Here is a 27,356-nt window from a genome sequence, read left to right as displayed (position 1 = left end):
ATGAGTAAAATATGTGTAAGCGAAAACATGAATAAATTATTGCACGGTCATAAACACTTCCAATGTTTTATTCTCCTGATGCCACATACAAGTAGGCGCTGGGGTCGTTTGATCCCCCCGTTCGGATCATATGTAATTTTAAGATGCTTAGCAAGGGAAAGCTTAAGAGACAAAATTTTTAGGGAAGCATTAGTTTTATCCAATATATGGACAAACCGCGCATGATTGGTAAATGTACGAAGGAAGGATATTGTTTCTAGTATTACTCCCAGACGCCAATTAGTTTAGTTAGTAGCTCTTTGATTTTTATCAAGGGTGGTTCTTTAGCCCGCGCTGCGAGCAATACTTAGTGGTTCTTTCATGTTTTTAGCAAATAGATAAAAAATATCATCACTTTAGATTTCAACTATAAATAATTTAAGCAATCGCGTATGTATATTACATTTTTCCGATATAAAATCTCTTTTTGAATGTGTAATAAATATTTGCATTCATTATTTTTTGATAGTTTTGCTTGGCAGTGCACTATATTTGTGCATTTACTAAGAAATCTACTTAGAAGAAAATTACTAAGAAAGTGGGGCTCAAACTGTCAGTAGGGTCGCAGTTAGTCACATCTTGCTGGAGGGTGTGATTCTATAAAATGCTGCGAACCCCCAGTTGCATTCCACCGGCAGCACTACTGACTTGTCCTACTCGTTAGCGTCCACGTTGCGAACCCTGGGCGATTGGATCACACTCATAACGGTGTGATCACAGCAAATAACGAGAGGGTGAATGGCGAGTTTCTGGCGCGTCCAAACCAGAACTATCCAGCCAAGGAAAGGTAACCCCGACAGAAAAATTCACCAGAGAAGGTAACGGGAAACCTCTCTGGTCATCTTTTCCCAGGAATCACCATGGCGAGTACATGCAATAAGCAGTTGTCCTAGCCTCGGAGTAGCGCAGGACCGAGATGCTTTCGCTGTAGTGATCGCCAAAGTCGGGGGGACCTGACAAGGAACCGCAAGAAGAAGACTAAGAAAACACCTTTGATCATCATCATCCGTATCTTTTTTATTTTTTTTATATATTTGGACCCCTGTATTTAGTAGCCTTACGTGTCATGTACAAGGCTAAGGTACTCGGAAAAAATCGTTTTTGTTTGTCTTGGAAATGGGATGTTCGATCACTGATTTTGGTTTATTAACTTTATGAGTCCAATCACCATTGTTGAAAAGTTCAAGAACAATGGCGCGTGACAACTATTTTTAACTACAGTGTGGATATCTGTTAAGGATATTCCATATTTCCTGCATTTTATTGAAATAACAGATGTTCAATACTCTGTGTAGAAATATCATGATGATGACGGAAGTTTGCTGCATCAGCCAGCGTTGGGAAAAACATTTTAGTGATTTTACCTGTAGAAGAAGCGCGGTAATGATCCTCCCAACGCTGCTGCATCATCTGTGTCAGTACGAGGACAATGAAATATTTCTGTGTAAAACCAACATATCATGTCAACTTTGCCATGAATCGAACCCGGAACCTATTGCTAGGTAGGCAAGCTCCTTAATTACTAGACCACGAAGCTGACTATCTAGATCACTAGATCAATGTTTATTAATTAACTTGTTAATGCGAATTTCCTAATCATTATACAGCGCACATCGACTAACTTTTACACAATATAATAATTAAGATCAAGGTTTGATCGAATCCAAAGCTATGAAGATGCCTCTCTATAACAGGCCTGGGTAAACTTTTCAAATAAAGGGCCGCATTAGGAATTAAAAATAAACGGTGAGCCGCGAGTAAAATACTATTATTTATCATCATCATCCATTCCCTTTCCACGCCTAATGGTGCATAGGGCACTGCATTGGTACACCAATCGCAGTGTAACTTGATCATTGTTTGTTACATGACGAGATAATCAGTATTATGCTTCAGGTACCAGTCCAGGGACTATGAAATATTTTAATGTAAAAACAGCCCTTTTAAATAAATATTTCATGTCAACCATGTCGGCAATCGAACCCGAGACCTCTTGCATGGTAGGCAAACGCGCTAATCCACGATTCCTCTTATCTAATTCTTAGAAATCAAAAAAGCTATTCACTCTAAGAAAAATAAGAAAAAAAACGAATTTACAATGTTTTATTTTAGTTCACTCCTCCAGTTTTAAAGATCGTATCCACCTTACTTCACACTTCCCATCTTTACAAGAACAGACAAAAATATTTTACTTATTAGCTCCATATGTTTCAATGAAATTTTTAGTAATCACTGTTAAAATAAAATAGGATATCTTTAATCAGTTAATTATACCTCGATAAAGAAGCTTGTGCAGCTTCGGAAGAAAAAATAAAAAATAAGTGGTATAAAATAAAGTTGCTTTAAATAAAAACCGGGTTGTGGTCCCGTAACTAGTGTCTCGGACTCACGGACCAAAGGTCCGTGGTTCGAATCCCACTCTACCCCAACTTGATTCCAATAGTGAGTTATTCACAACTCGTTGAAAATGACCCTCAAAATTAAATATTTGGGTAAATCATAAGAACGTAAATATTTCTTTCAAAAAAAATAAAATATTTAATTGTAATGAAAAAACACAAAGTAAGCGTTTCAAATATAAATTTTACAAACATATATATCTCCCCGTATTAGTTTCCGAGCCGGTGTAGTCTGAGGATTGGAGAATCAACAATTATAATATTGAATACTAGCTGAACCCGCCCATGCTTTGCTGTGGTTTTGTCTGATATTAATTATTATGGGAGTAAATAAAAATAGTCGAGTAACTATTCATTTACCGAGAAAACACATTGCTTAATTTGAAATCTTTATTTGCGTTGCTGGGACTATGCTGGAGAATATGAGGATATAAAATTGTAACTTTTGCTAGAATTCATAAAATGGCCGCACTATGTAGAACTGTCATTCAGCGCTTGTTAACTATGATCAATTGAACGTAGTTATGCAGAAAGCAGCCAGCCGCAGAAAAGTGAAACTGAAATAATATCACCTTTGTGAAAAGAGTAAATAAACAAATCTCCACAACAGTTGGAATGTTTTTGACTTTAATAAATGATAAACAAGGAATATATTAGTTTTTTTTACATTACAAACAAGAGTTAAATTATGTATTTGACCAGTTTTAATGATTTTTAAATTCGTTAAGATTTTTTAGAGCTGTGGGTGTTTTCTGCAAATTCAGAAATATCGTTTTTGTGATTGATACCATTTTCAGAAGGTGATAAAAACAGCTTTTTGTATGAAAGCGGTCTGGCCGTTTTTAGCAGAACATAGAATTGACCTTACTGCACCCGATACATCAATGTCTAATTTTTTCAAAATTGTGGACTGGCTGCTTTCTGCATAACTACGTTCAATTATGAGTCAACTTAAAACGCATAGAATGTTCCGTTCCCGTTGGAACTTTTGAACAAAAAGTATTTAGAAAGACTCTTCTGCTAAAGGGATATGTTCTGTAAAAATATTGAGTCAATCCATCGATTAATTTCCGAAATTTGCAGCTACAAACATACAGAACTTATTTTTTATAAATATAAGATATATTGAATTGATATATGTATTTTTTATGTTAGGAAATAATGTCTTTTTTTTAGGAATACGTTTGCACCGCGGGCTATACAAAAATGCAAAGCGGGCCACAGTTTGCCCCGGCCTGCTTACAACACTCTAATGAAACTTACACTTGGTTGTTTACTAAAAATGCTATTTTGGGTGGCTCACGAGCTCCCGAGCTCACGAAAGAGTAAGCCTGCCCCACCGCTAAAATAATAATATCAACTAATTGACCAACAATTGTAATCAGTAGAAGACGACCGAAGACGCTTCCGAAGGTCGTCGGAGCGCGGGGAAGGAGGTCGAGGTCGCGGAGGTCCAGGTCGAGGAGGAGAAGGCGGTCCCGAAAAACCCGCCGGCGTAGGAGAGTTATGTTTCCCGACGATAACATTTAAAAATTTCAATGCACCCATTTTATTAAGTGCTAAGTGTTTGCACTGTTGAAATTGTCATTTTTCGGGGTCTAAAGCTAGGGTTTCCTAAGACAGCGGTGCCCGTATCTTAACGGCCGTAGTGAACGGTGATGTAGTGGACAGCCGTCGTAGTGGTGACTAGAGAGTGGTTTTATTTTTTAACGGTGTTATCAACACCATTTTTATATGAAACCACTCTCTAGTCACCGTTACGACGGCTGTCAACCGCATCAATGTTCACTACGGCCGTTAAAATACGGGCACTGCTGTCCTAGGAAACCCTAGCTTAAGTAATACGTAAAGTAGTGATTTCATCTTAAATTTGGATGTGTTTTATTAACTTTGTAGATTTGCCAGTCAAATTTTTGTGTTCCGTTTACGTTCCGCGGCGAACAAAAAAAATGTCTTCCGCTTCATACAAGTAGAGTAAGATACCAAATACTAGGCATTTGTTTTGTTTTTTCTCTCAACAAAATCCGTGACTTTAAAAATGCAAAACAGTGACTTTATTACCTACTCAATATTGTTATATTGATGTTTTTTATACATATTTCTTGATTCTTCTTGACGACGGCGAAAGAACAACTATAAATATTTACGATGGAAATGCTGGTGGACGTAGAAGACTAGAAATGTTGAGCAAGACATGGTTTACTGAATCAGAAAAATACTTGAAGTAAACATGTCAAAAGTAGAAATAATCGACGTGCGTTATTGAGAAAATGTATGAATGCAGAGGAAGTGAGGTATCCTTACGGTGAAATGGCGTGATCTTCTAGAACTTTTATTTGTATTGGGGAATTGAATATGTTTTCGCAACTTTTTCGTGAAAACTGAAGCTTTATTTTCAAAATCGGGCTGTAATCTTGTGGCTAGGGTCTCGAACTCACGGATCAAAGATCCGTGGTTTGAATCCCACTCTACTCCAACTTGATTCCCATTTTATAAAAGCGAATCATTTAAAACTCGTTGAAAATGAAAAATTTATGTAAATCATAAAAACGTTTGTCTTTAAAAAAAACCAGTAAGAAATATGTCAAAGAAAGTTTTGGCAACAATGTTTTGAGTATGGCCAAATGTTTGCAGACAGGCTGGTTCGTTTCTCGGTGAGAACACAAAATGTAATGTGATTTTTCTCAAGCCTGGGTGTTTAAGGTTGTAATTCACCACTGTTTTTGGGCCTTCTGGCCTGTTGGGGTACAATAAAAAATGTTTTACGTCGTTTTTACCAGAATCTTCAGCGTGGTAGGATAAACTAACAATCAGACTATTGTGGCGCCTCCGTCATAAACAATCCTCAAGGACCTACCGAGGAGCGAAACCACGCAAGCGAACGCAGCTCGTTAAGTTACCAGCCTGCGGTTCGATACCCAGCCGGAAGTAGAGGGCGACAAGAACAAAGACTATAAAAGGCGCGAAGTTCAAGGCCCGTCCTTCTCTCCTTGTCCGAAACTCAACTGCAGTACTTCCTCACATAAAATTAGTCTCCTATAAAACTCGTGTTAGATATAAATTCGAAGTAAGTTAGATTTTATTGAACGTGTAATAAAATATCTTTGTATTACACGCCAGTTTTCTTATAAAATAAATAGTGTTATCCATGTAAGTAAGCCGTTCTTATTTCTTGGTGATAATATATATGTGAATCCTTTTCCCCGCCACCTTCTGAAACCTCACGCACATGCCTGTGCGTATAAAAGTTACACACAGCGTGTACAGAGAGACCCCGACAGGTAAGCCAAAGGCCGCACACCACCCACACTATGAAGCGGTCAATCTCCATTCGATTGACTTATTTAGAATTAGCTTTTACCCGCGGCTTCGCTTAGGGAGAAATTATTCAGGTCATGAATTAGTCTTGTGGTTTATTAAAAAGAATTTTCCCGATTGAATGATATACTTTATCGGAATTTAAAGTAGCTTGGTCTTCCAACTATTGTTATGAAAGAAACACGATGATCTGTTTGTCTATGGAGAAGAAGCATCGTTATTCTGTTCACAAATCGAAAATCCTACTACAAAACCAAAACGAAAAACAAACCATACTCACCATGGATAAAGCAAGTCAATTAAAGAAATTGCAATAATTAATTTCAAATTGATTATTTTTCCACCTTACCGCCTAATCATTTTCAAATGTTGTTCATTGATGATACGAGTATATATATTTCTTTAATTGTAAATTTATTCAACTCGGGATTAAAATTAAGAATCCTATTTTACTTCCTACCTCTCCTGCTATCCCTGTGCGAAAAATTATGTCAATCAGTCGCTCCGTTAAGACTTTATTTATTTATTTATTAACGGACATTGTCAATGTATACAATTCATAGGGTTTAAATATTACAATAAAAGAATAGTTTAAAACATAAAAAAAGAAAAGAAGCATTGACAAACATAAGGGACATTAAGACAAGATCTGGACTATTTATTCAGTGCTCGTTTAAATCGTTGTAAACTTAAACCAAAAAATTCCAGATCTCGTCTTGAGTTAACAATACGACAGAGACGCGTCATTGGAGAATTAAGGCCATAGTTGGTTCTATGCTGATCGATGAACAGTACTTCATTGTTTCTTAACCCACGAGTCGGAATATTGAATTTTAGTTGTCCCAGTAATGATGGAACATCGATTATACCATTTATACTTTAAAGAAGCACAAACAATCGGACAAACATAAAACTAAGAACAGTCCAAAAGGAGCGTAGATTCATATTTGAATACATCGGACTATGTCCAAAAAAGCCCCACTTTGCCCCATTTTCGCCACGCGCATGCATGTTGCCAGATCGCAAAAAATATAATCATGACACAAAAAAATTAAGATATATTAAAAAAAAAATGTTGATTTCTCTAAAATTTTATTGTACCCGCGGAAACATTGATTGACACAACAGGGTAGACAAGTAAAGGGCTTTTAAATAAGAGTTAATTAATTAATGAACTTTGAACTTAAAAAATAAAACATATTTCATTTTACATAAAACTGATATTTTTACGTCATGTTAAATAATATTTGATGTTGTCGGTCAAATGTCCACCACGGCGTTGTTTAATCCGAGAGGTCTGATTGCCATTAGTTCTCTTATTAGATGAGCAAAGTCGCGTAAAAAATTTGACTACCCTGGCAACACTAACAAAATGTCAATTTTGTTTTCTTTGACAATCTGACAGGTGGAAATATAATTATTTTTTTAAGTAATGAGTTTGCTAATTTAATCGACATTTACTTCGTAACACTTCATTATAAATTATGATGAAAACAAAACTTTTTTTTAGTGTTTTCCTAGTGGAGTTTTATATCACCCGTCGATAGGAAGAGTGCTCTCCCAAAACTGTAGTAGTGTTCTTGCAAAATAATAAAAGTTATGTAACACTAATAACAAAGTTTTATTTTCACAATAAATTTATAATGCATTTGCTACTTACACATAAAATGTGATCCCATCCTGTTTCTTTAAGATCCCAGCAGTATTTCTACACTTTAAAACGACACAACACGGCGTAGTTAAATTCAAATCGGGACTTGCGTACTGAGCGACGTCTACAAGGAAACTGATGGGTCAAAACGTAAAACTACTCCTGTAAGAATAGTTTAGTCGTCTTCTATTTGATGCGCGTATGCGGCTTCTGGACTATTCTTAATTCTATGCGAACAAACAAACAAACACACTTTTGCATTCATAATTTAAGTAAAAATTACTCATTTTTAAAATATGAATTTATACATTTTCCGGTTAGATAAGTGTAACCGTTCTTAAGGTTTGAATTTTCGGCGTTTCGTAGATGGAGTATCTGTATCTGATCAAGTTTTCACAATCGTTCAGGGGTGGGGTGGGAGGGTTTTCTTCCTCCTTCCCTTCTGCTTGGGGCTAATTATTATCCACAAGTCGCTCGTCGGGAAGTTTCCGCGACACTAATTACAGCCCCCGATTCCTATCGACCTCCGATCGGGATTAAGACAAACTGTTAACAATACTATCGTTAGTTGTAGCTTTTCATAATGATTAACTGTGACATCTTGCGGGTTGTAAACTACATCATCATCATAAGCTCGATAGCCCAGGGCGGGCCTTGGCTTTTTTAAAATATATAAATGAGTTACTTATTATTATTAATATTCAAAGCATTAACTTTGTGGCCCAACATTTTAATATTATGTTAATAAAATTTGTATAAAACCACTCACTTAAAGTTTTACACATAAATTATAAAGGACTGAAAGTAAATAATACAGAGATTTTTTACATAAAGAAGGCTTTGAAAAATAATGTCCCATTAATTTATAATCAAGTAACTTTCCAATATAGTCCATTATTCGATATTTCATTGTAATGGTCACCCTACCCCCCCCTCCCTTTTTCCTCCTTTTCCGATTGTTAATCCTTTTGAAATATTAGCTTCATAAGTCATTAACCCTCGGTGGTGGCGTAGTGAAGCATGTGTCTAACCTGCATGTCGATTTTATATTTTTGCAAATCTACTATGGTGAAGGTATGTAGTGGTATTTGCATGTTGGTGTAGTGTTGTTGTCCTAACGAAGAGACGGGTTACGTCTCGAAACCGGTAGACAGAGAAGTCGGTGAGTTACTTATTATTTGCCTTGTTTATTATAAACAAGGCTTATATTAAGGCTGTAGTCTGTTAAAACGAACGCAAAATTAGGAAATCATACGATTTTGCCTCTTTTAAACGAATGTTTTTTTTAATCACGCAATTATAAAAAAAAAAAACACTAGGCAGATAAACACATAGAATTAGGAATAGTCCAGAAGGGCCGTAGAATCATATTTGAATACATCGGACTGTGTCTAATAATTCCCCCACTTAGACACACTTTCACCGCGCGCATACTTAAAGTCACCGAGTAATATTGCCAGATCGCGAAGAATATAACCATAACACAAATGCTAGGTAAAAAAAAAAAATTGGTTAATTTAAAAAAAAAAATATTGTGCACTCGGAAACATTGATTGACACAACAGAATAGATAAGTAAAGGGTCATTTAATAAGAGTAATTGAATTAATGAACTTTGAACTTAAAATATAAAACAAATTTTATTTGACATAAAACGGATATTTTTATATCATGTTAAATAATATTTTATGTTTTAAAGATAATGTTGGCCAAGTGTCCACCACGACGTTGTTTAATCCGACGTTCAATTTTCATTATTTCTCTAATTATATGAGCAAAGTAGGGTAAAAAAATTTACTACCATGGCAACACTTACGAAATTTCCATTTTGTTTCTTCGACAATCTGACAGATGGAAAAATAATTCGATGTAATGCATTTGTGACAAACACATTCATTTGATAATAACACATGAAATGTGATTGCATCCTGTTTCTTTAAGATCCTAGCAGTATTTCTACACTTTAAAAGGACACAACACGGTATGGTTAAATTCGAATCAGGGGTTGCGTACTGAGCGACGTCTACAAATAAATTAATGGGTCAAAACGTACATCTAGTCATTTATGAGTAGTTGAGTCGCCTTCTGTTTGATGCGCGTATGCGGTTTCTGGACTATTCTTAATTCTATGGATAAACATAATATTTTTAAAAGGTGTTAAAAAATATACTTAAAAGTTTTATGTAACTAAAATATAATTACTTTTAGACCGGCAGATTACGCCATTTCAAATTTAGACTAAACTTAGGTAAATGGGATCTCAATAAAGACTAATACCCGTATGCAGAGACAAACCTTAAGGTGAGGAAAGTACATTCTATTGAAAATTAGAATGTACTTTCCTCACTTTAAGTTTTGTCTCTGCATACGGGTATAAGTATTGAACCAAAATTTCTTGTAATAATTTAAAGATAATAAGTTGAACATGAAAGTGGCAGAAGCCAAATTTTAATTTTTGATTTTGAAAAGAAATACAAGCATTTTAAAGCACATACATTTTCGTGAAATTTTCTTTTATTTCTACGTAAAATTATGCCTTCGGTAATACTTATAAAAATATATATATTAAGATTCTTTAGTTGAAACCTTTTTTTAAGAATTGTATTCTCTTTTTTTAAACAAGACGATAATTCTGGTTGTAATATCTAATTTTTAACAACATCTTATTTATGTTTTTATGCCCTTCAGACCTGCCCATATCGTTTTCAGTAAGGGCGGTATGAAGGTCATAAACGCGCATTTTGGGCTTTCCTGGTCTTCGGCGTCCTTGTGGCACAGAGAGAGTTTGACGTTTCATACGGTTTTTGTCGTTCATTCTAATAACATGGCCACCCCATCGCTCCGAAGATTTTGTATAGCTCCCTATTGTAGTGAAGATGCCAATAGTTGTTTTCTATCACAGGGCCATAGACAACTCTAAGGATTCTTCCTCCAAAATCTGCAATGGTTCCCTCAATATTTTTTGTCATAACCCAGGTTTCACAGGCACATGTCAGGATTGGTTTAAATTATATCACTAATTGAAATCAATTGAAGTTTATCTTGTATTCAAAAATTAACATTTGAAGCACTAGAATTGTGATTTTCCATGTTAAATTGTGTAACTAAATAAATAAAATTTAAATAATCATTGATTTTGCTGTCCTGGATTTTCATACAAATTTGTATGGAGGGAACCGAGTGAATAATTATTTAATGTCGAACGTATGCTTTGTCTTTAAAAATTTAGTCTGTATTATCTTACCTTATCGAAAAGGTTATCTCTGAGCTCTAACATGTTGTCCGAGTCGGGGAAAAAACCTGCAGCTCCTGAGATGCAGACTTCTTCCCCGGGAGGAGGGTGAGACAGGCGGTATCCTGAGGGACACTCTTCCTGGCTGCTCTGGCCATCTCCTTGAGGTTTGGGAGCCATCTGAAATGAGAAAATTGTTTATATAGGAGCAGGGCCGCGATCGTAAACGTTATCTTCATCGGTACATATCGAGACGGTATAAAGTAATATCGATTAAGTACAAAAATGTGTTTTCATCGGTACCCTGTAATTAAACATGTTTTAAAAAAATGTAAATTTAGGTGTAATGTATAAAATTGTATTCTACTTTTCATTATCATTTCATGAGATGGAAGAGTAGAAAAAGATGTTGAAAGGAGATTGAATGCGGGTAACAAAATAAACGGCGCACTTAACACAGTAATTGCTAATAAAATATGTCAGTCGAAGCTAAACTGGCAGTGCATAACGAAGTTTTAGTCCCAACACTTATGTATGGAAGTGAAACATGGAACTGGCAGAGGAAGGATGAAAGCCGAGTGAACGCGGTTGAAATGCAATCTCTTCGACTGTGGGAAATCAATGTATGACAGGGTTACGAATGATGAAATTAGGCGAGAGGGTAAATTTGAGTCAGGTATAATAGATAAGATTAAGAAAGGGTCTCTGAGATGGTTTGGTCATGTAGAACGAATGGACGACGAAAGAATGGTAAGACAAGTATATATGGCAAAAGTGAACGGTAACGTGAGACGAGGGCGACCGAGGAAGACGTGGCATGATCAGATAAACCAAAATCTTAAGTCTGGTCATGTCAAAAGCAAGCAGAACCGAAGGGCATGCATGACAAGATGTATGAATGTGGAAGAAACTAGGAATATATGCCAGGATAGACGTGTGTGGCGGTCCATTCTCTCGTAGTAGTAGTAGTTTTTGGCTTCATCTTCATATTAATCTTCTCAAAGAGGTTCTTTTCAACTCTTTTCAGATATATGTCAAATAAACGAGTAATTGAAGTGTGTTTTGTAGGACACTTTTGATTGTTTACGCGAGCTTGATTAAATAACTCCACCCGTTGTCAATATTATGCTAATCCCGTTTTACATTTTTGACGCACTTTAGTAGCGATAATTCAAAGATTACCATTTGAAATGTTAAGTTAGGTGACGACCCCTCGCGGTGAATTAATCAACACTACAATGCGAAAATATGCTAATGATGATAAATGTTATGAGACTTTTCCTTAGTTCAAGGCAAGTGTTTCGTGAACCCTTCGACCGACTGACGCCGAGGCGTGGAAACATTTGGTCTTTACCCAGAAGTCCCACAACTCATTAGGCTATGGTCTGATAAAAAGGATGAAGATCATGCGATTTTGAAATTTTTTAATTTTCGATTCGAAGGCATTAAAATTTTGTTGAAAATAACTGAAGAAATTAAATATTTAAAAGCAGAATTATATTTTAAAAAAAAAATAAAACAGCAATTACATTAAAGACGGTTTGAAATTAAATATTTTAACACTTCCAATTTTTTAAAAGATTATTGAATTAAATTGTCTTAAAATTTGCGTAATTAAATTGGTCGTATTTTTTCCAGAAACGAAAATTTCTTATTTCGTGTAAATCACTGTTTAATTTGATTTATCTTCAATTTATTTATTGTATTTGTTGGATTTGATCGTGCCATGTCTTTCTCGGTCTTCCTTGTTTTCTGCATCCATCAACATTCGCATCGTAGATCCTTTTAGCTGTTCTTTCGCTATTCATTCGCTCTACATGTCCAAACCAACGCCGCGCCCCTTTCTTGATTTAGCCAATAATGCTTGTCTCAGCCTTATATAGTGCACGGATCTCGACATTTGTGCACCTATCATACATCGTTTTACCGCACATTCACCTTTAAGATCGCATTTCGACAGCATTCAACATACTTTCATCCCTGTTTTTCCAATTCCGTACTTCGCTCCCATACATTAAGGTCGGCACCAGAACTCCACTGTGAACTGCTAGTTTCAGCTCCTGCGACAAACGTTTGTGTGCCAAGGTAGATTTTAGTGCACCGTTCACCCTGTTCTCGGCACTCACCTTTCTTTCAACATCTTTCTCAGTCTTTCCATCCTTAGCAAAAATTCTTCCCAGATACACAAATTCTTCTACCCGATTCAGAATACTCGTATCTTCGTTCACACTGATCTCACATTTAGTTAAACTTTCATCCTTGGAATTAAATTTATATTGTTTTATTTCATAAGTCTTTACGTTACAAAGGTCTCCATAATTTAATTTACTAATATATTTCCATACTCCTTATTTTTATTAAACTTTCAAATGCGCAGCATTTGGTGTTCCAATACGGTGCTCTATGCACCACCGGAGGCGTGTAAGGGTATGATAACGAGATGTTATTTGCATTTCTTTCTTAACCGAAACATTGTTGAATCTAAATGTTTCGAGTTCGCCTATTAACATCGTTATTTCAATTACAATTAAAAGTAATGAATGGATTTGTTTATTCTCACTAGAAATTAGTGTCACTACACGCGATTGTTTGATAGAAAAGGAATTAATTACATTGTGATGCTACATAGTTCGAACGACGGTAATTAATCAAAACAATGATCAAATGAAATCAGCAAATAAAGGTAGTGATTAAATAATTACTGACCCACAAAGCGGAAATTGTATTTGGAAAATGCTTGTTTTTAGTGGTATGAAAATGCTAGCGACAGACCGAAGTTTATTTTTCAGTCAGCAATAATAAATAAACCAACGCGTCAATCTAGGACAACTCGGCAAACCTGCCAAAATCGTGCAAAATGCGGTCATCGATAGACTTCATACTCTGGACAAGTACTAAGACACGGTGATTCATTCCATGTGAAGTTTAGTCCCTACAAGGCGGCTCTTCTCTTGTATTTTATGGGTGGGAGAGACGACTACTTAATAGTTCTAGATAATGATGTTTTCTTTATACTAATTTATTTGTAAATTTGTATAAACCACTTTAAATTTTGAATTATACGTCGACCGGTTTCGAGGTTACTTCCTCATTATTAGGACTAGAACTGACTTAGAATTACTCGAGTTGCTATTTATATTATAAACTATTGAAGAAACCATGAAAGAAGAATGAAAGAAGGAGAAGGATTAATTTTCTAAAAAATTAATAAATCTAGTCAAATATTGAATAATGTTTGAGTATGTCCAAATGCTTGCAGCCTGGCTGAGAAGGAACACATTACTGAGAAGGAAATATGGACGCCTAGGCATTTAAAGAGCTTATGACCTGTTATTGGCTGGTTTAAGTGGCCACTTTACACACTGTGTAACATTAACCATTCTGTCCATGTTTAAACATCCACATTTCCTCAACTTTTCCATCTGTTTGTTTTTGTGAAGTAAAGGAGCTAAAAACCTTTATTATGTGGGTGAGATTCATCCGGCTGAACCAAATCACCTACTAGGCAACGCCTGAAAACAATTTTCCAATTTTTATACTTCTTTTTTAACCAGATATTTAATTCAACAATGTTTGAGTATGTCCAAATGCTTGCAAACTGACTGGATTTCCTCCCTAGGAAGTTGATCACATAATAAAGGCTTCAGCTTCTTTACTTCACAAAAGTCAACAAATGGAAGAGTTGAGGAAATGTGGATGTTTAAACATGGGCAGAATGGTGAATATAACACAGTGTGTAAAAGGGCCACTTAAACCAGCCAATGACAGATCATAAGCCCTGTAAATGCCTAGACGTCCATATCCCCTTCTCAGTAATGTTTTCCCTCTCTGTTGAAATAAATTTGAATATTGAATAGTTTACTTGAAATCCATTATTGTAAATCAAGACTCGGGCAAAGACACTCATTTTTTATAGGTCCAAAACTGTACAATGCATTTCATAAGGACAATATAATAGAAGTAATTTTTTTTTATTTTTATTTTGTTGAAATTATAGATAAAAAAGCAGATTTAAATACCTTAATTTTTTAATGAATAAAATATACTTTTATTATAATTTTCTCATTTTTAGCGACAAAAAAATTGTGTTCTAAAAATATTATCGTATACTTCCAGTAGCCTTAATTTTTATTTGAAATAAAATGTATACCCATACACGGCCATGAATTTTTTGGTATTTGTGACTTTTGTATACCTATTGTTAAATGCAAAGAAACAATTATATTTTTTTAAAAAATAATATAAGGAGAGAAAAAGCGGATAATATCAATCATAAGGGAAATATCTTAAAAAGAGAACTCGAATTATTTTTAGTGGGAGTTTTTGATTATTGGCTTTACTCATGTAAAATATTTCTAGAATGTCTAAACGGAGATCATTTTTATAAATATGTAAAATTTCTACACCCGTTTCTCGATTAAAAATATGATTTGAGGATATTTATTTATTTGTTAATAACATTATACATATATTTTTTAGGGACAGAGACACAGATTATAGCGACATATTCAAGAACGACCCAGTCCTGTGAACTTGCCCTAACTCGCTAGAAAATCCGCATTGAGTCGGGTCATTAGATGATTTCTGAATTTTGAGAAGTTATTATTGTTGAGACATCTTTATGTTCTTTGATTCAAAGTTTAAAAAAAAAAAATAACGACAATAATGATAATCTGATTGGGATCCATCAAAAACGAATCTTGATTGTTAATATTAAAATAAAAACCTTTTCTATCTACTAAAAATAATTATCCTTCTATTTTTAGTGGCATATTATGCATGGTCGTTGAATGCAGATTCATGCATCTTCTAATGCAAACACCCCGAACCACGCGAGTAAAAACTTCTCAACTTGACTACTCGCGCAAAATAACATGGTAAAGTTTGACAAAATCACTCGCGTTGAGTCGACTCCGTACTTTTCCCATTTAAAGTTTTATTTATGCACATATTTGTCAGCCCACCTCATGGTTTAGTTGTTGGCTGGTTTGCCCACCATGCATGAGATCCTGAGTTGAATTCTCGCAAACTCGACATGAAATATTGATTTAAATGTGATTTTTCAGTGCAATAATACGAGAAATTCCAACAAGGAAAGACATTATTATTTGGAACAATTTCTGATATTTCTCTACATGAAGGAGTATGATAGTGATTTGTCACGTCATTTGTTTGTTTGCTCCTCACTGCATCCCTCTTAGGCAACCAATAGTTTGCAATGTAAAAAGGATGTGTTCACACTGACCCATTCTTTCAAACTAATAACTCAGCCATAAGAGTTTACATACATTTTTATGTTCTTGAGGGTTATCTCCGACAGCGTCAGCACAGACTGTTTTACCTACTGGCTTCTAAAACCAACCTGCCTCTGCCTAACTGCTCTGCCGATTGGAAGAGCAATCAGGCAGCTGAACATCGGAGAACACTTTGGAGATCGACATCTTTCACATCAGCGAAACTATGTTAGAGTCCATTAAGATATTTCTGTGATAAAATGGCATAAAGGCCATTGGAATGAAGTAATGCTTGGGGATTACTGCTGGTCTACTCGTATGTGTACGGGTGTTCCGGAAAACCCTTACAAGAGACAATCTAAAAGACAAGGATATGATATGAAGGGGCAAATACTCTAGTTATTTGAGAGTATTATACCTTTATAACGAACTGTTGATCGAACCTGGCTTGATAATATGCTGTCCCAATATAACGACTTAAATATTTTTTTTTTCCTAATGTTATTAAGATAAAATCAATAAATTTGAATTAGAATAAAATCGAAGTGGTTAACACAATATTAAACTTGGTAAAGACAACCAGACAGCGTAGTTGCCAAAAAGAAAAGCAAGCTTAAATACATTTTCGAAATTAAACAAGACCTAGTATGCTTTAGAAGACAAGACTCTGAATCTTGTTTGTTTGATAGTGACAACATACAAAATAGTAACCATGTCTGTGACACAGAAAAGTATCCAGAAACTGAAATGCATGCAATGATCCGTGTAAAGACAGATGGTGTATATCTTCGAGTCTCTGTTACCAGTGTTTGAGTTTGAAAGTGTCCATCAAAAGACAAAAATCACCCAAAATATGTCATCGGAAAGGTGGTTTCGTACGGGTGTGAGGTGTAAAAACAAACGGCATCTGGTGAGATGGTGGATATCTTTGATAAAAGAGTGGTCCCGTGAATGATGGAAAAACCTGGAGAATTTGGTAAAACAATGAACTATTCGACAGCTCTCTGCTCTCTGTACACATCAGACTAAATAGGCTGAGATGGGCTAGATATGGTCAGAGAATGCCATCATCACGGGTACAAAAAAAGAGTCTTAGATGGCAACCGGGAGGCAGAAGAAAGGTCGGTGGACTGAGGCTGCGATGGAAGGCGACATAAAAAAATATGCATTCCAAATACAGGAAGTCTCTTACTGGAAGGTTGTAGCAAATAATAAAAGGAGTTCAAAGCAAAAGTTAATGGAAGTGAAGGCTCGATATACGCTATAGTGCCATTGAAAAAGAAATTAAGAAATTAGGGGCCAAACCAGAATCGTGGATATCATAGATTACACTAAAAGCAAAATTAAAACGGGAGAGGGCGAGACAATTAATGAATGTGGACGCCCGGAATAATAAAATGGATACCATGGGAAAAAAATAGGTATTGGATGGCCATAAAAAAAAGGACCGACGTCTTGCCTCGATAGCTGGTAGAGCGTGGATGAAAAAAGCGAGGGACATAAAGGAGTGAAAACCTTTATATCCAGCAGTGGCGAGAACAAGGCTGACGAAGAATACTATTTCAGTGTCTCTAGACTGACTCCTAAAGCGTAACACAGATCATTTCACTCGTATCAGATTATCGCGTTTTGCTACAACGAGGAAGTTCAGTGGTTTTTATTTTTTTTAAATTTTTTAATAGACTATTAAGCTCAGGAAATAAAAAAAATGTATGGTCTTATCAGCGTAATGATTTATTAAAGTTTTGGATTTCTGAAGTTACTCCGTGTGTGACGAAGCAAGTTCTCTTCCGCTTCCTCTCGGTCAGTTCTACCGATTGGTCCGTTGACACATTTCCAAAACTTCTAGATATAGGTTTTGCAGTGCAGATGAGGAAACACCTATTTATATTCTATGTGAATGTGATGCTATACATCATAAAAGAAGCTTCATCCTCGGAGGACCACCGGTTAAACCTGAGGATGTTAAAGATCTCGTCCCCTACCTAATAGCCCGATACTTTACGGATCTAGGCTTGGAGGGGGAGATTTGGCAAAATGTAAACTCTCGCCTTCCACACAGTAGCCAGGCTCTTTATAGACCTGGGCTTAGAGGGGAAGAACTATTCACGGGGATCTGTCACAATAGATCTTCACAGGTCGCAGTGACGTCAGAAGCTTTCGTAGCACTGACCCGTACCTCTAAGAATAAGAATAAAAATAATGGTCCGTTGACGTACCGTAAATGTACCGTTGTCAACAAACGAATTATATATTCGAGTTTTAAATCCCACTGTACTATAATTCGAATTACGTTTTTCCTATGCAAGTTATTCACGACTTTTAACCATTTTCTAAAATGTTTAGAAAATTGAAATATTTAGGTAAATAATAACTAAAATATTAGGATTTTTTGCTTTTAAAAACAAATTGAATTTAAATATTATTTTTATTTAAGCTACGAATTTTGGAAAAAGGAATACAATTTTTATTTCTTTAATATAATATTCGTAATTTAATTCATCTAAATGACTCGATTAATTGTCGATTGTGCTGATTATACCCAAACAAATATTCAATTTATTATAATAAAAATCTTGAATCATTAATAATGTTTAAAATACGATTTTTAAAAGATAAAATTACATGCGTTATGATGTCGCAGTGACGTCAGAAGCTTGCGTAGCACTGACCCCCTACCTCTAAGAATAAGAATAAAAATAATGGTCCGTTGACGTACCGTAAATCAGAAATCTTTCACAACTCAAAAACAACTTGATTCATATGAACTAGTGAGGTCGTTCAAAGTAGCTCATTATTTTTTCATACATTTTGAATAAATTTTTTTAGTACAATTTAATACTCTTTTTATATCCAATTTCATATAGTGCTGAATTTCTTCATTCGCTCCTTTTATTATCCAAAATATTATTTTCCATATATCGTTCGGTATATACATTTTAACGCATTCTGTTGGGTGTTAATTGCCAAATTAAACCCAGGAATAAATGAATACATAACCCGTGTTTTAAAATTAACATACAAGTTATTGTTATCGGCACTGGGTTTAAACATGCGTGCACTTAGTTACATTGTGTTCTCGAATGTTCCATGGGGTCATACTCGGGTCAACATTGAATTTCGAGCACTGGGGAAATTATGAGGATAAACAATACGTTAAAGTTAAATAACGTCACTTTTTACAACAAAGTTAATGTTTCAACACTAAAAATGTTTCGTCGTGTTATTTTTTCAACCCGTTTTTATTCTTATGAGAAAAAAATTGAGAAAACATTTATTTAAGAGCCCACTGCCTCAGGATAAACATTTTTTTCATAAAAACGAAAAAATTTCGTTCTCATAGCTTATCTAAATATTTCAATTTAAAAATAACTCATTATCAGTTAATGGGGATCAAGCTGGGGTAGAGCGGGGTCCGAACCTCGGAACTCTGATATGTAAGCCTGCAACACTCGCCACGGGATCATTATCCGATTCAAGGAGGACTGTACAGTGCTCAGAATTTTATATATATATATCTTTCCATTAAAACAATCAGTAACGAGAAAATGTTTAAAAAGGCTATAAAAAATGGATAGTGGAGCTAGGTAGAAGTAAAATGCATTGTCTCATTCGCCCAAACCAATATTGAATCAACTGCTCCACAAGTGTATAGCTTATGTGAGGTTTTTGTTATTTTCATTGTGCGTTTTGTAATATAAATAATAAAAATGTACAAATATACCTAGTTTTTAAAACAGTCTGAATATTTTGATAATTATCTCTGTTTATTAAGTAAGTCTTCTTTGTTTATTCTCAAATGTAAAAACATTTCAAAAAAGTATATTGTTAAGTGTCCTCGGCACAGGTAACCCCAGTGAGGTCAAATTATTTTTATTATTGTTTATAATTTGTAAGAGTAAAATAAGAATAAATAAAAAAAAAGTATATTTGGATGATTAATGAAGTGCAATTTTTGTGAAAATCATCTCAATCACGCTGTACAATAAATGAATATCCCAGCAAGTCTTGCTGCTACAGAGCGCATGATCGGTTGGGATTCCAGTTTCTCGTCTCCAATTATGATATATAGGAGCTAGATTACAGCACGTCTTGCAGCTACATAGCGCATGGACAGTAAGAAATCTAGCCCCTATTTACATTTTTTTTATTTAACAACGAACACATCACATGCCAATCGAATGTTTAAAAAAAAATCTATGTTAATCAGCAAGATTTTTATTTTATTTTTGAAAGATTTTTCGTCACATTAAAACATAATTTTTATGGAAGCATATTTAGCGATTTGGCTGTATAAATAATCTTTGCACTTTAAACTCCGCTTAACTAAAACTTGATAACTATTTTTGAAGCAACGAAGGCCCTTATACATATTTTAAAAATTTTAATGCTTTTAAGATCATCTATTGATGTCACATTTTTAAATTTTACATTTTTTTATAGGTCCATTTATGAGTCCATAGAGGTTAATTGCTTAGCAGTCACAAGTTCTAGAAATGAAAGAAGAAATGTCGAGGTTTAGAATGCTGAATGTTGCATACTGTGTTTTCATTAAATTGTATCCCAATTCAACACAGGGATTTTGGTCTTATAGAGTTAGGGATACATTTTTTTGTAATACATATGTATTTGTATGAATAAATCAATAAAAAAAAACTAGAGTAACCAGATATGTAAAAACATGTTTTTTTTATTTCATAGTATCCGTGGAGATGAATTTTACTAAAAGTAAGTTTTTTATGATTTTATTATGTTTAATACGTATGTAATGCAAAATGTTTCCATCGGCATAGGACACCCCATTTATCTAATTATCTTCTCTTGTCCTAATCCCGCCCAATTTACAATAACTACCTGTTCTTAAAAAAAGTATAAAAAAAGTCTTTGATTATTGAAAAATATTTACGAGTACATGAAAATAACATTTTTATATGTATAAACTTATCTGTATTTATTTAATTTGTAATATATTTTCTTTACTAACTTTGTATACTTTGTGGAAATCTGTTATTAGTTCTGAGTTTATACACTATATCTGTTTGTTTACTATAAATATGTATGCAGAACTGTTGATTTCCCAAATAAAATAAAATATTTGATATAAAAAAAAAGTACAAAAATTTTAAGATGACAATTAAATAAAATGTCCGAATTAGTTCATTAAATAGTTGCCCTTAAAGGTAACATTTTAAAATAATTATTTTGAAAAATGAAACTTTAATTTTGCAAGTTCTTTACTTTAAATCGCTTCAAAAACAATAAAATTAACATATTACAATAGAGATGAAGAACATTTAAGAGAAGGTAATATAGAAGTCCTGACAAATTCAGGGCTTATGACCTGTCAATGGCTGGTTTAAGTGGCCACAATTCATCATTTTGCCCATATTTGAACATCTATTTTCCTTCAATTCTTTCATCTGTTGATGTTTGTGAAGTTAAAGAGCTGAAACCTTTATTTATGCGGGTGAAATAGGTGGTGAAATAATTCAATTAGATGAATCTCACACGCAGCAAGGTTTCAGCTCTTTAACCTCACAAACGTCAACAGATGAAAGAAACGAAGGAATATAGATGTTTAAATATGGGCAGAATGGTGAATGTTACACAGTGTGTAAAGTGGCCACTTAAACCAGCCATTGACAGGTCATAAGCCCTGTAGATGCCTCGACTTCTATATTACCTTCTCTCAAATGTTCTTCATCTCTGTTGTAATACGTTAATATAAACAGCTCCCCAGGAAGTCAAATCCAGTCCTTGTCTTCAAAAATTTGGACAAACTCCAAATATTGTCAATGAAATTGACATTAAGGCCACAAATTTTGGGATTTTCCATGTTTAATAATGTGAAAGTTAATCGGTTTTTTATTATTTTTTATTAGTTAATAGACTATTAAACTAAGCCAATTTTTTTAAGCCAAGTTTTGAAGCTTCTCGGCACGTGGGTTCTCTTTCGCTTATTCTCGGTCAGTTCTGCCGATTGGTCCGTTGACGGTAAGTGAACCGGATATCTTTAACAGCTTTCTTATCATTGGTTAATTCGTATGAACTAGTAACGTCGTTCAAAGTACTTCGTCTTTATTCAAATATATTTTATTATTTTCTTCGTACATTTTTAAAAAACTTTGTGTTAAAATTTAATACTTTAACATTTACCGCGCGTAAGAAAACCTTTTTTGTTTTTTTTTTTTCAATTCCAGATAATGTTCCCGATTTTCCGTAGGGCTAAAATTCCCCATTCACAAGGTATTTTGTAAGTCTAAAATCTCTGAAATAATTTTAGTATTCCGGTCTATTTCAGAACAACACTTTTTCTTTGTCAAGGTTTGAAAATAAACTAACACCAAATACTTTTAATCTTATGAAATAACAAAATGCTTATAATTTAACTACGTAATTTCATGGTTTTATTTAAGGTATCTCCTTGTGTCCAGGTGGATAAAAAATACAGCTCTGTATGTGAAATAGAACTGATAGAAGGTACTGTCAGATAACAATCCTAAATATAACTGGAAAACTTAATTGTTTCTGGACTGTCACCGTAGGCGTAAGACCGAAACCTTACCTTCATGTAAAAGATGATCGAACTACGATGTATTTTTTTAACCTATGCAGTGCCTTATGTACCACTAGATTCAGGAAGGGATGATAGTGATGAGGATTTAGTACGTTTAAAAACAATTAGTTTAAATTTATTTTTAAGCCTTAACAGACGAATAGTCATGTTCTGAAACCGGTCGTTTTATATTTTTTTATTGTGATTTTACACAAACCAAACACGCAGTAAATTATTCACTTTTAATATATGTATATTGCGATACTTTAAACGACATTTATAATCTCATATAAATTTTCGCCCTCTGTATAAAGTCTATGGGAAAACAATTAAAATGAGGTTAAGAACATTATTTCTTAGAATGAAACTTTAGTAAGTAAGCAAAGTAAAACTTGGGACTTGAGCTTTGAAAGTCTCACACGAAACAAGAACTTTTTTAAGCGCAGAAATAAGTTCTATTAAACTTTGAAAGATTTTTTCTCTCGGAAAATGGTCGCGTATCTAAAAACGGAAATTAAAATTTATGCTTAATTTAAGTTATTTAATTCATTTTGTTTGAATCTCACATCAACTCAATTACGGTGGGCGAATTAGTTTTATTGTTTATGTTTGATTTTTGATAAATCAACAGAATTAAGGAAAATTTTAGGGAAGGAAGTTTGTAAGTGAATTTTGAAAATCAGAATATTGTTTTGAATAATACATGTGGACAAAAATGTATATTTTCAACTCTAATGAAAAACTGTTTCTTTGGAAATATTGTCGACAAACGAATTATATATTCGAGTTTTAAATCCCACTGTACGAATTACGTTTTTCCTATGCAAGTTATTCACGACTTTTAACCATTTTCTAAAATGGTTAGAAAATTGAAATATGTACGATAGATGCACAAATGTTGAGATCCGTACATTATGTAAGGCTGAGACAAGCATTATCGACAAAATCAAGAAAAGAGCTCTGCGCTGGTTTGGACATGTGGAACGAATGGACAGCGAGAGAACGGCTAAGAATATTTACAATGCGAATGTTGATGGATGCAGAAATAGAGGAAGACCGAGAAAGACATGGCATGACCAAATCCAACAAATACTTAAAGATGGACATGTCAAAAGTCGGAATAATCGGCGCGCGTGCATGAGAAGATGTATGGATGTAGAGGAAGCGAGATCTGTATGCAAAGATAGAGTGTTGTGGCGTTCTATCCTCTCTGCCTACCCTTACGGGGAAACGGCGTGATGGTTTGTTTGTTTGTTTTAGGTAAATAATAACTTAAATACAAGATTTTTTTTATTTTTAAAAACAAATTGAATTTAAATATAATTTTTATTTAAGCTACGAATTTTGGAAAAAGGAATACAATTTTTATTTCTTTAATATAATTTTATAATATTCTTAATTTACTTCATCTAAATGAGTCGATTGATTGTCGATTGTGCTGATTATACCCAAACAAATATTCAATTTATTATAATAAAAATCTTGAATCATTAATAATGTTTAAAATACGATTTTTAAAGGATAAAATTACATGCGTTATGATGTTACACTTCTTATTATATTTGTATATTTTGAGTTATTAATAGTGTAAACGAAGTAATTATTAACATATTGCAACAGAGATGAAGAACATTTAAGAGAAGGTTATTTAGAAGTATAGGCATCTACAGGGCTTATGGCCTGTCAATGGCTGGTTTAAGTGGCCACTTTACACACTATGTAACATTCACCATTCTGCCTATATTTGAACATCTATATTCCTTCAATTCTTTCACCTGTTGATGTTTGTGAAGTTAAAGAGCAGAAACCTTTATTTATGCGGGTGAGATTCATCTAATTGAATTATTTCACCTACATACTAGGCAACGCCTGAAAATGTTATTTTTTCAATTTCTATACTTCTTCATGGACCAGGTAATTTATCAACAATATTTTGAGTGAATTATCTTAAATGTTCTTCATCTCTGTTGTAATATGTTAATATAAACAGCTCCCCAGGGAGTTGAATCCAGTCCTTGTCTACAAAAATTTGGACAAACTCAAAATATTGTTGAAGTAATTATTATTTCATTTAAATTATTTATTGACAATTCTTGATGGAATTCCATTGTAATGATGTAATAACTTATATTTCCAAATAAGTTATTAATTTAAAAAATACTTGGTACACTTCCACTTATTTATTTTGAACAATTAGCGCTTTCACCCTCTAATGGGCATCTTCAGACTGGTGAATATTATACAGTGTAAGGGTAATTTATATAAAACTAAATATTATCTTAAGTGTAGGTACATTTAAAAATAAGTTGAAAAAGATACAATACGCAATATTGCAATGGAACAGAGTGAGACAAATTATTGAAACATGCGTTGGCGGCGGTGTACTTTAAGAAAATATTAAATTATATGAAATATATTTATTGTTTTATTACAATGTACAGGGTCTAACTAAGGGGGCTAATAAGGGTGAGTTTTTAAATTCTATCCGCTGATTTATTAAAATTCTATCGCTATTATTTTTTATCCTATTTATTTCTAAAATTTCTAATCTATCTAACTTTTGACCTTTATGTCCTACATGTGAAATTTTTATGTTTTTTGTTTTATCAAATATTAATTTAAACAAATAATCAATAGTTTTGATGCAAAGTATCTGAATAATTAAACTCTTAGCCTAATTTTTTATTTTTTTTATAAACCATCGGCGTTTTAAGCCATACAGGCATTTTAAAGACGTACATTTTTTGCAACGGAAAGGGAAAAAAAAATTGAGAAGGGAATATGAAGGTCTAGGCACAGGGTTAATGGCCTTTCATTGGCTGGTTTGAGTAGCCATTTTACAAACGTTGCATCATTCGCTATTCTACTGTTTACATATCCACATTCCTAACTTTTCCATTCGTTGACTTTCGTGAAGTGAAAGAGCCGAAACCTACTTGGTGATAGTTTTTTATACTTCTTTTACTAGCTGGTTTAATCAATAACGCTTTTGTATATCCGAATGCTTGTCGTGACTTTCTATCAAATTTATTCCCTTCTTAAAAACGTTAACCTTTTCTGTTGCAATATTTAGCCTGTCTAATAAAATTTGGACATACTCTGAACATTGTTGATCTTTAAGATGGTTTAAAGGGCGTTATAATATTGAATTTATCTGCTTAGGCAAAAGCGTTTGATGATAGATAAAAAAAAACCGTTGCAAATGTAACTAATTAGTTTTATCGTTACGATGTGTTGAAATAATCATTGATTATAAAGTTTTACTACTACTACTACTACAACTAACATCACGCCATTTCCCCGTAGGGGTAGGCAGAGAGAATGGACCGCCACACACGTCTATCCTGGCATACAATCCTAGCCTCTTCCACATTCATAAATCTTGTCATACATGCCCTTCGGTTCTGTCTGCTTTTGACATGACCAGACTTAAGATTTTGGTTTATCTTTACTCAGAAACATAAATTAATTTGATACCGACAAACAATGTTTTTTAATTTATGCTTTTTTAAGTAAGCTCAAAGGGATCTTTAGAATCGATTTAAAGATGAATAAGTCACCCATATATGTAATACTAAAACTGACCAAAAACGTAATTTTAAAAATGGATTTTTATTATATTTTGGCATTTTATATTTATATTTTCTCGTATAACTCACCGTACAATTTTAAGCCCATAAAAAATTACAATATTTTGAGATTGGCCAAATTTTTGTAGACAAAAGACTGGATTTCACCCCCTAGGGAGTCATAAGATTAACAAATTGCAACATCTCCAGTCGTCCAATCTTTTGTCTACAAACATTCGGACAATCTCAAAATATTGTAATAAAATTAACTGGTCCAAGGAGAAGTTAAGTAATTTGAAAATTGTTTTCAGGCGTTGCCTAGTATGTGAAATAATTCAATCAAATGAATCTCTTCACAAAAATAAAGGTTTCAGCTCATTAATTTCACTAAAATCAACAGATGGAAGAATTGAAGAAATAGGGATGTTCAAACATTGGCAAAGTGGTGAATGTAACAGTGCGTAAAGTGGCCACTTAAACCAGCCATTGACAGGTCATAAGCCGTGTAAATGCCTAGACTTCTATATTCCCTTCTCTAAAATGTTCTCCTCCATCTCTGTTGTAATTTATCAACCTTGTAGAATTAGTTAAAATGATAATTACAGCGCATACAAAAAAATTTAATGCTTAAATTATTACTTAAAAATAGCAATTATACGGTCATTTAAAAAAAATCTAAATTATTGTTCAAAATACATAAATAACTTTATGACTGGCTGAAAATGTATTTTTCATAAAAATAACTAGATGTTATAACAATAAAATTCGCACATAAATTTATTATACTTTTGGTTTTAATTTTACCATTGACCGGGTTTCACATCGGCGCAAAACTATGTACGTATTTTTATTATTATAATTAAAATGCAGTTCCACCAAAAAATGACAGTATAAAAACTCAATCAATAACTAGATACGTTTTCTAGTAATAAGTATTTTGTTTAAATAACTAAAATAAATGTTAAAAGGTTTGATATATTTACCTTGTACGAAATAATAAACTGTTATAGAGCCGAGTGAAAAAAGAATTTTGATGACAAAAAGTAATTCGTCCAGGCTATTTCACTAACTGACCACTCGATTGTACTGAAGCCTTTTATAAACATTCCCGTGAATTTTAATCGACTGCGGTTAAGTTATTCAACAGATAACTGACGTCGATTCAATTACCTTTTCATATATATAAAAGTCCCGGAACTAAAACGTCCGTACAATGTATCGGGGAATTCTGTGTTAAAAATGGTCTAATTGAATGGGGAAGTTGCACTAAGACTGCGCTCGGTAACCTTTTTAGCTCGGCATGTCGAAATAATTCAGAAAAAACCTGGCTAAATCACATCTTGGAATATTTAACTTTTT

General features: G+C 33.8%; 1 protein-coding gene across 1 annotated transcript in view; it reads right to left on the bottom strand.

Moving 5' to 3' along the window:
- Positions 1-27,080, bottom strand: part of LOC148276910 (fatty acid synthase-like) — a 99,332-nt gene extending 72,252 nt beyond the window's left edge. Inside the window, exons 1-2 of the mRNA XM_088233590.1 lie at positions 26,981-27,080; positions 10,651-10,818 (exon numbers count right to left, since the gene is read on the bottom strand). Of these exons, the coding sequence (XP_088089716.1) occupies positions 10,651-10,818 (168 nt within the window). The 5' untranslated portion in view covers positions 26,981-27,080. The remainder of the gene's footprint in view (positions 1-10,650; positions 10,819-26,980) is intronic.
- Between the last annotated feature and the right edge of the window lie 276 nt (positions 27,081-27,356).

Source organism: Micrasema longulum, unplaced genomic scaffold (genome assembly GCF_059751315.1).
Source record: "Micrasema longulum isolate JH-2025_06_02 unplaced genomic scaffold, ASM5975131v1 h1tg001128l, whole genome shotgun sequence".
In the NCBI taxonomy this organism is placed as follows: Eukaryota; Metazoa; Arthropoda; class Insecta; order Trichoptera; family Brachycentridae; genus Micrasema; species Micrasema longulum.
The sequence above is the reverse complement of the archived record's forward strand: the minus strand, read 5'-3'. Positions and strand labels throughout refer to the sequence as shown.